Source organism: Castanea sativa, chromosome 12 (genome assembly GCF_040712315.1).
Source record: "Castanea sativa cultivar Marrone di Chiusa Pesio chromosome 12, ASM4071231v1".
Classification (NCBI taxonomy): domain Eukaryota; kingdom Viridiplantae; phylum Streptophyta; class Magnoliopsida; order Fagales; family Fagaceae; genus Castanea; species Castanea sativa.
The window spans coordinates 9,674,398-9,692,907 of NC_134024.1; the positions used below are offsets into that span (position 1 = coordinate 9,674,398).

The 18,510-nt window shown below is 35.2% G+C and overlaps 1 protein-coding gene across 1 annotated transcript; it reads left to right on the forward strand.

Annotated features, from left to right (window-relative positions):
• The first annotated feature begins 4,992 nt into the window (after positions 1-4,992).
• On the forward strand, positions 4,993-11,727 carry LOC142621120 (ABC transporter C family member 10-like). Its single transcript, XM_075794430.1, has 11 exons — positions 4,993-6,387; positions 6,552-6,872; positions 6,969-7,055; positions 8,027-8,614; positions 8,700-8,864; positions 9,579-9,873; positions 10,036-10,250; positions 10,325-10,630; positions 10,784-10,847; positions 10,928-11,167; positions 11,615-11,727. Exons 1-11 carry the CDS (start codon positions 4,993-4,995, stop codon positions 11,725-11,727), a joined length of 3,789 nt encoding a protein of 1,262 aa, XP_075650545.1.
• Positions 11,728-18,510: the final 6,783 nt, after the last annotated feature.

The following is an 18,510-nucleotide window of genomic DNA, read 5'->3' on the forward strand; positions in this document are numbered from 1 at the left end:
ACCCAAATGCTACGTTGTGTAGGGAAATATACACGAAATTCCCAAATCTGTGAGATGCAAAAAATAGAGAAAAATATGTGCCAAAGAAAACAAGCACACAAGACAACATTTATATGATTTGACAATTTGCCTATATCCATGAAATTGCATGGATTTCACTATTTTTAGGGAAAAATACAAGATGCGGTAGTACATTTTTCTCTTTTAAAAACAACATAAAACCCTAATCTCCAAAACCATAATTTTTCTATTCTGCACATAGGATTCACAATGGGTTACAAAACGGGCCAAAAATTTGGATCAAGCCTTAGTAAATCTCCCATTAAAATCCAGGAGAAAATAGTCATTTGCCCCTAATTTACAAACTATGAAAAAAATGTCCATCTTTTGAAATTATTTAGCAAAATGTCGTTATTTTTAAAACTCGATTTTCACTAAATAGAGTTACAGTTGAAACTCAATATTAGCAATGTCGAGTTCTATGCATAATTTGCCACTTAAATTTTTTTTAAAATTTACTCTTAGCTATATTCAACAAATACCAGCAGTAAAAAGAAAGCTAAAAGAGTAGGGAAGAGAAATGCAAACACAAGATAACATGCCGATGTGTTATCGACGAGGAACTGAAGAACTATATGAAAAATCTCTCCGCCGCCCTCCAAGCGGTAAATTGATCCACTAGACAATAAGTTGAGATACACGAATAGCAAGAGACCCTCCAAGCCTAATCTACCCAGTGCACCTAAGCCCTCCAAGCTCTTACTCTAACAAGGCTTCTTGGAACTATGTCTTTTCTAGCTTTCCAGATTTCGCAATGCGCCCGATTGCATCCACCAAAGCTTGGCTTCTTCCAATGCTTTCTAGCAGCACCAAAACCTCATTTGACATTCATGTTGGGTGTGGTAAGTGTTAACTAAGCTATCAACCTCTCAAGGATATGGATATGGAGATGTAGAAGTATGAGGAAAATCACAAAGGATTGTGTAGATGATTATGGGTATAACAATCTCCAACTCTTAAGTGTGTTTTCTTGGGTTTTCTCTTTGAAAAGTACGTCTTACAATATGTTGGTATATATAGTGTGGGTGAAGACATGGTGGAACAAATAAGCCAAAATAGCAAAACAAAATGTTTCGTGGGAAGGCCTTACCCGCGAGATAGTTGTGAAAACCAGCTGTCACCAGATTGTCATGACTTTTTGCATTCTAGTCATGTACTCTTCACGTGGCTTACTTCGGGGGAAGTTTACTTGCGAGATAGTCGCAAAAATCACTCATTCTTCAATGCAAGCTTGAGTCTTTACACTTTCTCTCACACATAACCCATATAATGAAATCCCATATAAAATACAGGGTAAACATGATTGAGCAAAATTACAATCAAATTTGGCACGAAATTAAAGACAAAAATCATAACAATATTATTTCTAGTCAAGTTATAATGCGGATCAAATGCAACTAGGCTCCACAAAGCCCAATACGTTGATGTGGCTCAACAAGACATAACAACAATAAATGTTACACTTCAACTTTTAGATGTATTATATATAGATATAGATGTCCTACATGGTAAATTATTAACTATAGTCATCCAATTACCTATACAACCATACACCAAATGATCAGTCTCTCTATCTCGACATCAAAATCAAAATTGGAGATTAAGATTGCGCTTAACTAGCTAGCTTTACCTAGAATAAATTAAAATTTTTTAAAATCATAATTTTTTTATTTATAAAAATGGTTAAGCGACCATGATATGGAATTTTCTGTATAAAATTAATCTTGTTTTAGTTAGTATTGTTTTATAGAGTTATGTGTTAAAGCCTTTGTTTGGATAACTTGATGGTTTTGGGTGATTTTATTATTAATTGAAGTCACAATAGTGACTGATAAACTAGTTAGATTCTATTGTTCTATGCTTTAAGTGGATAAATTTTCATATTATCAATTGAAAGTAGGTGTTACTATAACCTAAATACAAAAGTTTAATTAGTATTGAGTAGTTTTTCTTCTCAAAAAGTAAGAAGAATGTATTTTAAATAATAAAAAAATTAGATTTTGAATATGAAAAAAAAACTTTTAAATTTGTCACCTTAAATCTTGAATTATATCGGGCCTTAGATCCCACCCACTAGTGGAACCCACGCATTATGAATTAGTGGTTAAATGTGTTCATTTCTTAAAAACGCAAAGAATTCCAACAGCTGGTAGCAGAATATAGTATTATAAATTTCAATTTGATATATCTTTTTATTTTGAAAACTGGTTCCAAAATCCGGAACATTAAAACTCAAAGACATCTAATTGAGGTAAACTCCAACTTGAGGGGAGTGTTAAGGGAGGCAAAAAAAGAAGAAAAGAAAATAATATGGAAAGTCCACCGACCCCAATTCCTCCATCAGCAAATCATCTCTATATTATCAGCAAAATCAAACTCACAAGAAAGGCAATGGCTACTAAATAACTACTACTATATTCTTCAAATTTGTCAATAAAAACTGTGTACATAGAAGCACACGTATAAATTAAAAACACAATATAGGCAAAAAGAAAGAGAATAACATACAGACCGTAGATGCAGAACATGTGTATATATATATATATATATAAAATGTGAGTGAGTTGTTGCCTGTATAGGATGCACCAATACCGCCACCTAAATGTAGGTTTTCAGGGCTAAACAAACAAACCATGTTAAAAATCATGTGTGTGTGTATATATATATACACCACTGTTGAATAATATGTTTTATATGTTTTTAACATTCTTGCCAATTTTCATGTCAATTGGATGTTATTTATTATTTGATCCATAAACTCATATTTTATGCATTATTTTAAATACAAAAATTTGAATTTAAATAATTGATTGAAGACATGGTTATTAATTTTTTATTACTATGAAAATTTGTGTAGATTTGTCAAAATTTGCATTCAATTAAAAATATTGAACGCCTATCAAAAAAATAAAGAAAAAAGAATCCAACTCTCTCTCTCTCTCTCTCTCTCTCTCTCTCTCTCTCTCTCTCTCTCTCTCTATATATATATATATATATATATATATATATATATATATTCCTTTCTTTTTGATAAGAATTCAATAAATTGGATAGGAATTTGATATATATCTTTAAAGAAAAAGACATTTAATTGAAATAAAGATCACAATAAATAATCCACTTTAAAAAATGGAAACCATGTGTCCATGAAAAGAGGAGACGTGATGTAATCCCCGCATGCATAACACTTTCACACTGCTTACTTTCCGTTCTACAATTCTCTATCTCCCTAACAATAATTTCCATATTTTGCGTTTGTTCTTTTCGTACTTGCACTCACTCTCCTTGTCATACTCAATGCCTCACCGATCTTCTTTAAAGAATAAAACTCAAGTGATTCAACTATATGATTACTTAACTAAAAAATATACTTTCATTTTATAAGAAAAAATTCACGTGACAAAATTGTATTTAAGTGTTGCCCTTCTTTAGAACACTAGAAATGTCAAACTGGACACTGCTAGCAGATCACACTACAGTGCGTTTCAAAGAGACAAGCCAAAGACAATATATAAACCCTGAAATCAATTGCCGCTGCCATAACTAACCATTTCTGGGAATTGGGATTCCCTCAAAATTTCATGATCGGTTAGTTGTTTAACATTTTACGTATACTTGCACTCTTTTTGCTTAGTGCTTTATGGGGAATACAAATCAGAACTTACATTTTTACAAGGATTCCATATAGGGACATCATCATTGTCATCATCATTTATTACTGTTACTTTCTAATAAGGGTCTGTTTGCTCCCGCTGTTCCTTTAACTTTTAGCTTATTTGTTTATGTATTGTTTTTTAAAACCTCATTCTGAATATGTATAGCTTTTTTAAAATCTCAATTTTTTTTTTATAAGTATATTTTAGCATACTTTTAGCAAGAAGTCAGATAAGCTGATGCCAAATGCTGACGGCAAATTTGTTTAATGAAATATGGCATTGATATATTTTTAATGCTGAGTCGGTTTTTCTTATTGGAATGCTTGCAGCAAAGCAAGCGGCAATATGAACTTAAGCCTATTTGGGTATATATGTCAGAATCATGAACTTACATTTCTGCACATAATGAATCACTCTCATTCACAAGCAAACGGCAAAGAAGTTAGTGAGCAAAATACATAAACAGAAAGTTAACCAAAGCAAAAAAGAAAACCTGCACTAGATATCAGTGTAAAAGAAAGGTCAGACACAATTACTACACAAATAAACAGCGATTTGAAAGTACTCAGTTCTGATTTGAGTCTGCCAATTTTGTTTAGCAGCTGGGTATGTAGCACTTTATTTACAGTTATTATGTTTTTTGTTTTGTTTTCTTTACAGATATTCTGATGATTTCAATCCTCTCACCCCACATATCGTTTACATAAGCATTCTAGGCTAATCTAAGAACAAGAACGTCCATAGTTATTCCACCAAGATGAGATTCAACCAAGTATATTTCATCCTGAAATTTTCAAAATTGAATATTAATTTTAATTTTCATTACCAAATAGCAATCTTGTATGTCCAATTTGTTTGGTTAGGTTCAGAGGAGAGCAATTAATGCACTAATGAGAAATAGTGAATTCATTGAAGTTGAGGAAACAAAAAAAGGTAGGAAGACTAAAAATTAAATTAGTGGAAGTAGTAAAAAAGGACATGTTAATTAAGAAAGTATTAAAGAGTACGACTTTAGATAGAACAGAATAGTAAAAAAGAATAAATGTGGCTAACCTTGACTAATTTGTTGAGGATCTAGGGGCGACCCTTTAAGACCAAGGCTTAATTGTTGTTCTTTCATGATATTATCAGTTATACACTCTTTTCCTATCTTCCATTTATTTATTTATAGTAAATTGTATGCTATAAGTAATTGGATGACAAGTTTTCTGAATATACTTATAAATGTGTTCTTGTATGCAATACAGAGGTTGAAGAGCAAAGGGAAAACAGAAAAATGAAGGGTGACAGTGATTCTGTTGGCCTTGTTACTCCATTTGCTGAAGCTAGATTTGTCAGTAGAATGTCATTTTGGTGGTTAAATCCATTGATGAAAAGGGGCAGGAAGAAAACTTTGGAGGATGAAGATATACCCAAGTTGCGCGAGGCAGAACAAGCAGAAAATTGTTATTTTCTGTTTTTGGAGCAGCTTAACAAACAGAAACAAAAGGACCCTTCTTCCAAAACTTCAATTCTAAAGGCAATAATTTTATGCCATTGGAAAGAAATTTTATTTTCTGGGTGCCTTGCTTTGTTATATGTTCTCACACTATCTACAGGTCCTCTACTTTTGAATGCCTTCATATTGGCTACTGAGAGAAAAGAAAGTTTTATGTACGAAGGTTACGTTTTGGCAATATCATTTTTCTTTTTAAAATGCATACAATCCATGTCAGAAAGGCATTGGTACTTCCGGAGCAAGCTTATTGGCCTGAAAGTGAGGTCATTGCTCATAGCAGCCATCTATAATAAGCAACTGAGATTATCCAATTCAGCTAGGTTGATTCACTCAGGTGGTGAGATAATGAACTATGTTACAATGGACGCTTATAGGATTGGAGAATTTCCGTATTGGCTCCATCAGACTTGGACAACATGCCTCCAGCTATGCATTGCTATAGTAATCCTTTTCCATGCAGTGGGGCTAGCAACAATTGCAGCAATGTTGGTGATAATTCTCACCATTATTTGCAATATTCCACTTGCAAAGCTACAGCATAAGTTTCAGTCTAAGCTAACGGTGGCACAAGACGAGAGATTGAAGGCTTGTTCTGAGGCTCTAGTGAACATGAAGGTTCTGAAACTGTATGCTTGGGAAAATCATTTCAAGAATGTTATAGAATATTTAAGGAAGGTGGAGTACAAATGGTTACGTAAAGTGCAGTTAGAGAAAGCATATCATAGCCTTCTCTTTTGGTCCACTCCAGTTTTGGTCTCTTGTGCTACATTTGGAGCATGTTATTTCCTTAGGATTCCTCTTCATGCAAATAACGTCTTCACCTTTGTAGCAACTTTTCGCCTTGTTCAGGAGCCAATTGCATTGTTTCCTGATGTTATTGGGGTGGTCATTCAAGCAAAGGTTGCATTTGCACGTATTGTAAAATTCCTTGAGGCACCAGAGCTGCAGAATTCACATGTCCAGCAAATTTGCAACATGGAGAGTGTTGATCATTCCATTTTTATTAACTCAGCAGAATTTTCATGGGAAGAGAATTTATCGAAGCCCACCCTGAGAGACTTAAATTTGGAGGTTAGACTTGGCGAAAAGGTGGCTGTATGTGGAGAAGTTGGCTCAGGAAAGTCAACTCTTCTAGCAGCAATTCTTGGAGAAGTTCCAAAGATTCAGGGAACCGTAAGTTTCTACAGCTCTTTTTACTTTCTTTTCTAGTTACAAAGTACATTTTAACCTTGGTTAAAACTCTCTTATTATATTCCTACACTTCAACTCTAAAGCATATGCATTCCTATGGCGCAAGTGTATTCTAAGTATTTTGGTTCCATTTATTGAAATTACAGATTAAAGTATATGGAAAGATTTCCTATGTTTCTCAAACAGCATGGATTCAAAGTGGGACAATACAGGACACTATCTTATTTGGGTCTGCTATGGATAGTGAAAAATACAAAGAAACACTGGAGAGGTGTTCATTGGTTAAGGACCTTGAGTTGCTTCCTTTTGGTGATCTCACTGAAATAGGAGAGAGAGGTGTTAATTTGAGTGGTGGTCAGAAGCAACGTATTCAACTTGCCCGTGCTCTCTATCAGGATGCTGATGTATTTCTCTTAGATGATCCATTCAGTGCTTTGGATGCACAAACTGCAATGAGCATATTTAATGTAATTGTATTTCTTGAACACCTTCCATGTATATGTAATTTTTTTTTTTACTATTTGTATACTAACTTCAAGTGTAAATTACTCAAACTGTGACAGGAATATGTTATGGGAGCACTATCCAAGAAGACTGTCTTACTTGTGACCCATCAAGTTGATTTCCTGCCTGAATTCAATTCTGTTTTGGTTAGTATACTAAAGTTTCATAGAAGATTAAGTGCATAGAAAAATTATTTAAAGTTTATCTAGCATTTTTTCCTCTATTCAAACAACAGTAAATATTTTGGAGATATGACACACTAAATAGATTAGAAATTGGATTAGATTGTATGAGTGTTAAGTCCCAGATTGGGTATTTATTAGGTCAATCTAGACTATATAAGTGATTATTAGTAGTCCTAATTGTGACTTGATTGTTCTTGGGAAATGCCTGCTGATGAAGCAGTATCTCGTTGATTTGCTTGGATTCGTCCAGACGGCTCCTGTAAGTACTCTGACGAACCTGTGGAGGCAGGAATTTACTCAAGTGGTCACCGGTGTGGTGCCTGCCACAACGCCTCCGATGATAAAGTCAGTATTGAAGAAGATAATGATTGAAATACCAGAAAAAATGATTCAGGTGGTGATGTTGTTTTTTTATGTACCTTGTATTGGTGTTGTGTGGGTTTTATATACCCTTGGGGATTGTAGCCGTTGGAGTGTTAATGACTCCCTGATAACGTCTCTGGTGGAGTTATGGACTTTAATGTGTTCCCGTCGGTTAGTCCAGCTGGTCCTATAACGGTTGGAGCTTTATTGGCAGCATTGAATGGCATTAATCCTTTTTGATGACGCAGATATTGGTCATGTTCGTCCGTGAAGGCAACTTCGTCTATAATTATACTCGTCAGTTACGTATTCGTCAGTACCATCACCTGCAAAAGAATATTTTACTATGGTTTTATTCTTTTCTCAATCTCCCCTTCACTCATCAGATTTTGGTGGAATTCCGTGCATTCTTTAGTTATGTCATGCACTATGAAGCAAGAGTCACTTGTCCTCCACATTATATTGATTTTTACTTTCTTATTATTATGTAATTGGTTATTGATATTATCATTAGTTGGAATCTGTTAGTTCCACACAATGATTTGGTGTGAGTTTCATTTTCTGGACAGTTGATGTCAAATGGAAAAATCCTGCAAGAAGCTACTTATAATCAGTTGTTGGCCTCCAACAAAGAATTTCAGGACCTTGTTAATGCACATAAAGAGACGGCAGGTTCTGAAAGGCTTACAGTTGTTAGTTCTATCAGTAGACGAGGAACATCATCTAGAGAGATTAGGAACATTTATGTTGAGAAGGAATTACAAGAAAATGAAGTTGATGGATTGATTAAGCAAGAACAGAGAGAGATAGGAGACATGGGCTTCAAACCTTATAAACAGTATCTGAATCAGAACAAAGGGTTCTTGTACTTCTTCATAGCCTGCCTCTCACAACTTGTATTTGTGGTCAGTCAGATATTGCAGAACTCATGGATGGCTGCTAATGTTGATAATCCCCGTGTCAGCACATTGCGATTAGTCAGGGTTTATTTGTTGATTGGATTGGCCCCAATACTGTTTATATTATGTAGAACTCTTTCTACAGTTGCTTTGGGTCTTAAATCTTCGAAATCCTTGTTTTCACAGCTATTAGACTCCCTTTTTCGTGCACCCATGTCTTTCTACGACTCCACACCTCTGGGTAGAATTCTTAGTCGGGTAAGTGTCACAAACATAAAATATTAATGTTCCTGTTTGAGTTCTAAAACTAAAGTTTCTATGTGTGTCCTGACATTACGTGCAGGTTTCTTCTGATCTGAGTATCATAGATCTTGATGTCCCATTCAACCTTATTTTTTCTATTTCGGGTGCCATTAATGCGTATGCTACTCTTGTAGTACTAGCCATTGTCACCTGGCAGGACTTGATTATCACTATACCAATGCTTTATCTTTCAATTAGCTTGCAGGTAATACTGGACAACATCCTTTCATGAATCATATTCTGTGGAAGCATGCCATACAAATCAATAATATTTTAGACATTCTGTAACCATCATCCTTGGCTCCATGATGCTAATATGGTAGATAATCACGTGAAGTGAAGTGATCGTTACTGCAATGCATACTGTCTATACGACATATGTTGGGCAATGGAATTGCTTTTCATCAGTAATAGCTTAATGTAGAGTCAAATCAGAAAAATAATATGACAAATCATGACCGATTCATGTGTTAGGGATACGAATACAGAACTTGAAAATTTAAATTCTTGGACTTTTTGAAATTGTTACTGAATTTTAGGTAGAGTTTAATAATCTTTTACTATATGAAGGCTTTCTCAGCCTTTTGGCTAAGATCAAGTGACAGTAAAATGCCATTGATTTGTGTTAAATTTTGAAAATTATTTTCATAGTGATTGTAAGTCTCGATTAATACTGTAGAATTCTGGCCAAATTTTATTATGAGTTATGTTGTGAAAAAGTATTAAGAATTCGTTGGTAATGTTCAACTTATTGGATCAATTGTGCTGAGCAGAAATTTTCTTCCTTGCACTCTATGATTAAGTTTTTGGTTTGTTGGCTGGGGGGGGGGGGGGTGCTACTTTCAATTCAAGTGAAATGTTATTGAGTTTTCTTTTGGTTTAAAAAGTATATTTGACAGAAAATGTTCCCTTTTACTAGAGATACTACTTTGCCTCTGCGAAAGAATTGATGCGGATCAATGGAACGACCAAGTCCTTGGTGGCAAACCATCTAGCTGAGTCTGCAGCAGGAGCCATGACTATAAGAGCTTTTGAGAAGGAAGACCTGTTCATTAAAAAGAATCTAGGCCTCATTGATACAAATGCTAGTCCTTTTTTCCACTGTTTTTCAGCAAATGAGTGGTTGGTTCAATGGATAGAAATAGTCTGTGCGGCGGTTCTTGCCTCTGCAGCACTTTGCATGGTTTTGCTTCCTCGTCGGACTTTTAGCTCTGGTCAGTATACGATTGTTATTCTTGGAAGTAGGACCATTTCAGTAATTTAGTTATTTTCACATCTTCTATGCCTCTGCCTTATTTTGTAGGAAGAAAATTTTGGAAATATAATTCATACATGATATTGAACTACTGCCTCTCCTATATGATTTGCAATTGCAGGATTCATTGGAATGGCACTTTCTTATGGTCTTTCCTTAAACATGATGCTTGTCCGTTCAATTCAAAAGCAGTGTACTATGGCAGATAACATCATTTCTGTGGAAAGGCTAAACCAGTACATGCATATTCCCAGTGAAGCACCTGAAGTAATAGAAGGGAACCGCCCCACAACTAATTGGCCAGCTGTTGGTAAAGTGGAGATACAAGATTTGCAGGTATATTTTGATTCATTTAATATCAAATCAAAGGAAGCTATGTGTACATACTGAGAAAGTTGATATGAAAACAGGTCAGATATAGGCCCAATGCACCACTTGTTCTTTGTGGGATAAGTTGCACTTTTGAAGGAGGGCAAAAGATTGGTATTGTTGGCAGAACTGGCAGTGGGAAAACTACTCTAATAGGTGCTCTTTTTCGTCTGGTGGAGCCAGCTGGAGGGAAGATTATAGTTGATGGCATTGACATCTCTACAATTGGACTTCATGATTTGAGGTCACGTTTTGGAATAATACCTCAAGATCCTACTCTTTTTAATGGAACTGTGAGATTCAATTTGGATCTCATGTCTCAACATTCTGACCAAGAAATATGGGAGGTACTATTTCGGTTTTTTTCCAGTTCTGGTTGCTTTGACATTAGAAGTATTTATTTTAACTTCCACTGGGTGAACAATGCTTATAAAGAAGTATTACACATTTAATTCTGTATGGGTTGCAATTTTGCAATAAGTGATGTTTTTTATTTGAAGGTTCTTGGAAAGTGCCAGCTACAAGAGGCTCTTCAAGAGAATGGAAAGGGCCTAGACTCCTTAGGTAACATTTCAATATTTTAATATGTGGCATGTGCTGAATTCTAAATTTTGATCATTAACAATTATGAACCTGTCACTCAGTTGCAGAATCTGGATCAAATTGGAGCATGGGGCAGCGGCAACTTTTCTGTTTAGGCCGTGCACTTCTGAGGAGAAGTAAGATACTGGTGCTTGATGAAGCAACTGCATCAATTGATAATGCAACTGATATGATTCTGCAGAAAACTATTCGTGCTGAATTTGCAGATTGTACTGTGATCACTGTAGCTCACAGGATACCCACGGTGATGGATTGCACGATGGTTCTTGGTATTAGTGATGGTAAGTCACACATAATTTCAACCCCTGGACATAGAATTAAATTCCCTATTTGTTTTGAGCACCCAAATCCTATGCATTTCTGTGGATGCCTTCCATTACATTGATATATCTAATTTTTGAATTTCCTAATCTAAATATTCCCAAGATCTAGTTTTAGAGCGTAGTCCTTTTCTTTATCTGATTCCACAAATCACAATGTATATAGTATAGGGTTGAAATTAATTCACTTGACTTCACAATGAGCAGATGGGTCATGCTGCACTTTCCTTGACATTGTGGCAACTGTATGTCTAGTACATATACATTACATGGAAGGATCTGATGTTGATATGCAATTAAGTGAAACAAAACCCCAAATATAACTATGAGAAGGTTAATAGAGATGCATGAAGCAATAAATTTGGCACAAAAACGTTACTAATAGGAAAATTTTCAATTCTATTTCAGGAAAATTAGTGGAGTATGATGAACCAATGAAGTTAATAAACAAAGAAGGTTCCCTGTTTGGACAGCTTGTTGAGGAATACTGGTCTAATCTTCAGTCAGCAGAATCACATTGAATATAACAAATTTTTTTTAAGTAGCCTTTTATTGGCTCTGGCTTGGTGTTGTGAAAGCAATGTAAAGAAAAGAAGTTTATTTAGTATAAATAATATCAAAATTTATTTTTAGTTTTACCTCACACTAAATAGTATATGGATCCACACATGCATAACCCAAATAAGCCACATGAGTTTTTTTTTTTTGTTTTGTTTTGTTTTGTTTTTGAGAAACAGACACATACTTGAGTTGATGCAGAGGAAAATTCAATGGCTAGGTTTTAATATTTTTATGGTCTGGTATTCTCCCTCCTTTGAATCTCCACTATTCCACAAAGCCGCTAACTAACCCTACATTCCTAATTTAGGGCATGATTTGGGGATTTTTATTGTCTAGCAATAATTTCTTTCAATTGATTATTAAATCATGTAATTGAGGTCCTAAATTGAACATTTGAGCCATTAATTATGCTGAATGGTCGATTTTAGTGAATTATTAAAGATTTTAAGTCTTAGGGTTAGGGTTAGGGTTACAAATGACATTCCTACTTTGGGGATTTTTATGTTCCAGCTACTATCTCTTTAAATTGAATAATATTGAATGAAATTAAGATTCTTAATTAAGGAATGGAGCTCTCAATTTGTTATGACCAGCTTATAATGATCTATCAAATAGGGATCTTTAAGGATTAAACTTATAACATGAAATTAAGGTTTTCCAATCTAAAAAGTATTTTACTAAATTGGCACTGAATTGACTGAAATAATTTGTAACTAAAGCATCTAAGTAGGGTTTGTGATAACAATTGGGTGAAATCATAATATATTTACAAGTAATCAAATAACAAAACGTTAAGGTTAGGACTAGGCCAAAATTTGGGGGTGTGATGATACGAATATTTTTCTATCAAATTTAAAGTGCATATATGAAATTGAAGCATCCAATTAAAAGTATAAACCTTCAATTTGATGAAATGAACTAAGATTTATGATTAACTTAATTTTCGGATTATAATTGAAAGGGGGTTTTAAAATAAGCAACACTTACATGATTATATAGATATATATGTGTGTGTGTGTGTGTGTGTGTGTGTGTGTGTGTTTGTGGTTGGAGAGAGAGAGAGAGAGAGAGAGAGAGTAATGGGGTGGAAAAGGTTTACAACTAGCTCCAACTTCATTTTATTAGCTTTAAATATACGATTGAAAATTTGAAATGAATGTGTCTTTCTGTAAAAGGAAAGATCCCCTAGATTACAATGTGAATTTTGTAAAACTTCTTGTCATTGTGAATTGTGATGAATAAAAAACCTATGTTCTAATGTGTTGCTCGATATTACATTCCATATCATAGTGTGACCCACTAACATTTCTTCTTTTTCTTTTTAAAGGAATTAAAATTTATATAAATAGCCAAGAGTGTTGTAGTTCAATTAATTGATATCTCTCTTGATATTTCCTAAAGACATTTAAGGTTTCAATCCCTCATTCTCCATTGAATTAAAAAAAAACTTTCAAATTATAAAAAATAAAAAATTATATAAATAAGAAATTAAATGCATGATATACTACAATAATGGAACACAAAAGGAAATGATCTTAATGGGACAGAATATTTTTGTTCATCGATAGCCACTTGTAAACTTTATTAGGATGGTTGTGCAAAGGCCCATGCATAGTGGATCCTCTTTTCTTTTTCTTTTTTTTTTGAGAAACCAGCCTACCAGACCAGGCCGAAAATTATTTTATTGCTGCATGATCAGATACAAAAAACCTATAAATATCCGAGGGAATCGAATTCCTCCAAACTAAAACAGGAAAAGAAAATCTCGCTCGTCGTGCTAGAGCATGTGCTAATACAATGTCTTTAACTAAATGACCCACCAGCGGATGCTGAAACTGCTGAGTCTTAATTGCCAAAATAGCTTCTTCTGACTCCCCTTCCAGAATTGAACCACTAAAGCCAAGTTCACGAATGAAAAGTGCCGCCTGTCTAGCTGCAATAGTTTCCAGCGCTACAATAGAAGAAGGCAGTGGAATAATCTCAGACAGGGCCGCCAGTACTTCTCCAGAGGAGTCTTGGACCACTGCCCCAATTCCTGCTGCTCCCAAGTCTTCAAAAACCGCTCCATCAAAATTTGTTTTCAATAGACCTGCATCAGGTGGCTTCCAGATGACTTTCCTTGGTAGCTTCTTTGTTGCAGGCTTCACACGTTGCTGCTGAAAGTTTGCAAGGTACTGCTGCGCAAGATCAGAGGTCTTCTCTACAGGTGCCACTACCTCATTTGTTTTGAGTTTATTGTTCCTATTCCAGATGAACCAGCAGACCATAATAAGACCTTCAGCTCCTCGAGGATTCTGCAGCGCCAACCTGAAAAGATCAACAAAAGATAAAGCTTGATTTGTTGCATTACACAACTCATCAAAGTTAGTACCCCAAGCTGCCTTAACCTTCTCACAGCCCCATAATGCGTGAATCACGGTCTCAGGCTCTTTTTTACAGCTTGCGCAACTATCTGAAATCACCACCTTCCTCCTAACCAAGTTCACCAACGTAGGAAGGGATTCAGTACAAGCCCTCCACGCAAAGGTTTTAACTTTGTTTGGCACTTTTATCCTCCAAAGGCTTGACCACATTTTTCTGTTCACCTCATTTGTTGATCCCGAAGTAGAGCCGCTGTTTTCCTTTGCACACAGCAACTGGTAGCCAAGCTTCACAGAATACTAGCCATCCTTTGATTTAGGCCAGATCAAAGTGTCTTCCTGGGGTATCAAACAAAGAGGGATGGACTTTATTTTTTGTGCCTCAAAAGGCAGAAAACACCTCTCCAACAGATAAACATTCCACCAACCTGAATCAGCATCTATGAGGTCTGCTACTTTCGCATCAGCAGGTAGCTGGGAGGGGAGTGAGATGACCTTTCCCGACCCTTCCCCTGGCAGCCAGCTATCCTGATAGATCCGAGCTGTTTGTCCATTACCCACTCTGTATCTAGCGCCGTCTGCAATTAGGTACCGTGCACTAAGGATACTCCGCCAAGCATAGGAACCTGACTTAACTTGTGCAGAAAATATGTCACCTGATGGGAAATACTTAGCCTTAAACACGATAGAAAAGGGAGTCTTTGTCATGAATTAACCACCACACTTGTTTGGCCAACATGACATCATTAAATTTTCGAAGCTTTTTAAAACCCATTCCACCTTCAAGTTTTGGCAAACACAAGGACTCCCATTTTTTCCAATGAATCTTTCGCCTCTCACCCCGTTGACCCCAAAAGAAATTCTTGATCATAACCTCAATTTCATGGCAAAGACTCATAGGGAGTTGAAAACAACTCATAGCAAAAGTTGGGATTGCTTGGACAGTAGCTTTTAGTAAAACCTCCCTTCCGGCTTGAGACAAGAGTTTCTCCCTCCACCCTTGGAGTTTCCCCCAAATCCTCTCTTTTATATAAATAAAAATTTCCTTCTTCTTTCTCCCCACCATTGCCGGTAGCCCTGGATACTTTTCATACTCCTTAATTTCCGGAACACCTAAGAAATTCTTCAACTCAGTTTTGGTGCTGTCAAGAACTGATTTCCCAAAGAAAAGGTTTGTCTTAGTGGCATTTATTTTTTGACTGGATGCTCAGATAAATTAGGAATAGAATTTGATAATATCTCATGCGAGATTTCCTCCCTGCCAGCTTGGGAATTTGAATTTGAAAAGGATTCTTCAATAATACCACCCCCAAATCTCGCCTTTTCCTTGATAGGTTGCTTCATCGGCTCCCCTGAATTAACAACCTCCTCTACCACCACATCTACCACCGTTTCCCGTGGTGGTTTGTTTTGACGCAAAACCCGATCCTCATAGTAGCCAGGGACGTAAATAACATCTTTATCGGCAGCAGTATGCGGTGCAGCTCGAAGACTTGGCCCAAATTTTTGATTCTCAGTCTTGAGGGTGCCCTTGCTAGTGATCCACAATTCACAATTTCTTTCATCATGATTTAGGCGGCCACACCAGTAACACAAATTTGGCAAACGCTCGTACTTGAAAGAGACCCAAGACTTTCCCCCTCCTTCAAGAGTGATAACACGACCCCGGTACAATGGTAGAGTTAAATCAAGAGTTACTCGAACCCTCATGAAATGTCCCCTTTCATCATCCACTGCCCCTAAGGATTTTTGCACCTCTCCAATAATATCGCACAAACGCTTAGCCATTTGCTTTTTCATGTACCTGAAGGGTATATCATGAACCTGCACCCAAAACGTAGCCATATTAAAAGTTAATTCTTGTACAGGGGATTCGCCATCATACCTTTGAATAGCTACTAAAAATTTGTCGAAACTCCAAGGCTGATTTTTGATGATACGATCCACATCAGACAGATTATCAAAAACAAATAGGGCTTTGTGATCACCAAGACGCCTAATCTTGAAACCATTAGTGGACCTCCACAACTGTTTGAACGTTTTAGCCACCGCATCCATTACCAGGAAACGTGGGGTTAGAAACTTGGCAGCCAACATATACTCCCCTGTACGGTGATCAGTTTGCAACTTGTAACCCGTTTGTTCTTTTTCTGACAGAGAAAGTTTCTCCTAGGTGGCTGCTAGATCTTCCATGATGGGAAGGATACAACCCTTACAGAGAATAGTCAGAGGAGTGAAGGAAGATGGGATAGGAAGAGAGATGCGAATAGACTGTTTCCCAATCCCCAAAAGAATAAACCACTAGTCTCGGGAAGCACCGGTGGTGTCCCGAGAGAAAACACAGGGAGAATGCCCAAGACACAATTCAGAATACTACAAGAAAGACAGGAGGAAGAAAAACACTCCTTACTCACGTAAGGGACAAACACTTCTACTGCCTAAGAAAAATGAGAGGAACCCACTTTTTCTTAGAGGCAGAGAAAAAGTTCTAGTAACACTACAAAAAAAGGGAGTTTTAGCCGCGTTTTAAAAACGCAGCTATAGAAAGGAAGCTATTTTTTCCTATTGTTATTTTTTGATAATTTGACAACTATAATAAGAGAAAGGGGAATTTGAACACCAATTCTGCTAAAGACCAAAAAATGCCACTCAGTTACAAAACTCTCGACAAACAAAAAGTTATTCTTACTATCGTAGCAATCATGCTTTGTGGGGGAAGGGTAGTTAATAACATTGATATTTTAATTTGTCAATTGATTAACTTTTGAGGCATTAGAAACTTTGTTCAAGCAAAAAATTGAAAGCATGAAAAACTTTTACTACTATTAAAAAGGGAGGGAAAAAAAAACATGAATATTCAGCGAGTTAATTAATGGACAAAGTTTAGTTACAAAATTTACTGTAGTTTAAAACAACAATTTTACTCAATATTTTTTTATTGGAGGTGAATTTTGAAAAATCCACCATTAGATTACATTTTCTTCTTATATACTTCATACTTGCAAAATTTTTAAAGAATTGAAGATTAATAGGCATGTCATCGATAAAGTGTTTAAATTGTAAGATTTTGTAGTATAAAATTATGTATAAAATATAAGTTTATAGATCATATAGTAAATAATATTCGATTGACACAAAATTTGATATGTATATTAAGAGTTTAAAGAACATGCAATCCTACAGTTAAATTTTCAAAATATATAATAATGCTTATTTTATTGAGTAAAGTTGTAACTTTAAGCTACAACCAATTTTGTAACTAAATTTTGTCCTTAATTAATTTTATTTATTTAAAAATACAATGCTTTACAGACAAACAACAAATCTTACATATTGATGACGATGAAACAATGTGCTCTAACAACCGCAAGCCAAACGTATAGATTAGAGGTAAGATAGTCTATAACACGTCTTATCATTAAATTTCGTAATATTCTTTGAAGATTTTCCAAGGAGAGAATAAAGACTATTGTCATGATACTTATTGTCATAGGTTTATAATTCCAGATTATGTATCCCTTTCAAGGAGATGCAAATAGAATCCCAACCAGTAGAAGAATGTAGTTTTATTTTTATAATTCTATTTTTAACCTCAATAACCTTTTTTATTTTCCTCTTCTAGAAAAGGTTGAAAATTTTATTCACGAATTTAGAGAGATTGTAAATCATCTAGTCAAGACAGTTTCTTCTCCAAAAAAAAGAAAAAAAGAAAAAGTCAAGATAGTAAATCCTCTAACCAAAAATTTTATATAGCATTAATTTGAGGCCAATAATCTAGCCACTCAATGGCCATCACATCCCAGTGTTGCTAATAATCTCATGTTATGGCCATATTTACCCATAAAAGCTTATGTCGTGGATTTGTTGAAAAATTCAATAATTTAGATTAAGTTTACAATTATCAATTTAATCGTGCATTCAATCACACTAAGTATTACCCAAATCTATTTCTAAAAAAAAAAAAAACCCAAATCTAAATAGTAGTAAAAGCAATAAACAATAAACAAGCACAAAAATTTGGGGTAATGAAGTTAAAAATTACCAAAGAACCACTTCAAAAAAAAAAAAAAAAAAAAACCACCTTGGGGATCCGTTAGAAAATTCACTATAACGGAATAGTTAAAATCAATCAAAACACACAAATATTTTGTAGTTTAGACTCTTTATGTAACCTCTGTAATTACCCACTTGCCTTACTACTGCAGTAGTCTAGAACTTCTAGAATCCTTTCATATGGACTTCTTCATGAACGACACGACTGCACATATTGGAACATCTGGCACTCCAAAGAACTACTTGAAGATTTGCTGTAGTTAGAAACTCACTAGAATGGATCTTTTTGATTTCAAATGATTCTCACAATCACTTTTGTTTTTTCAAGCG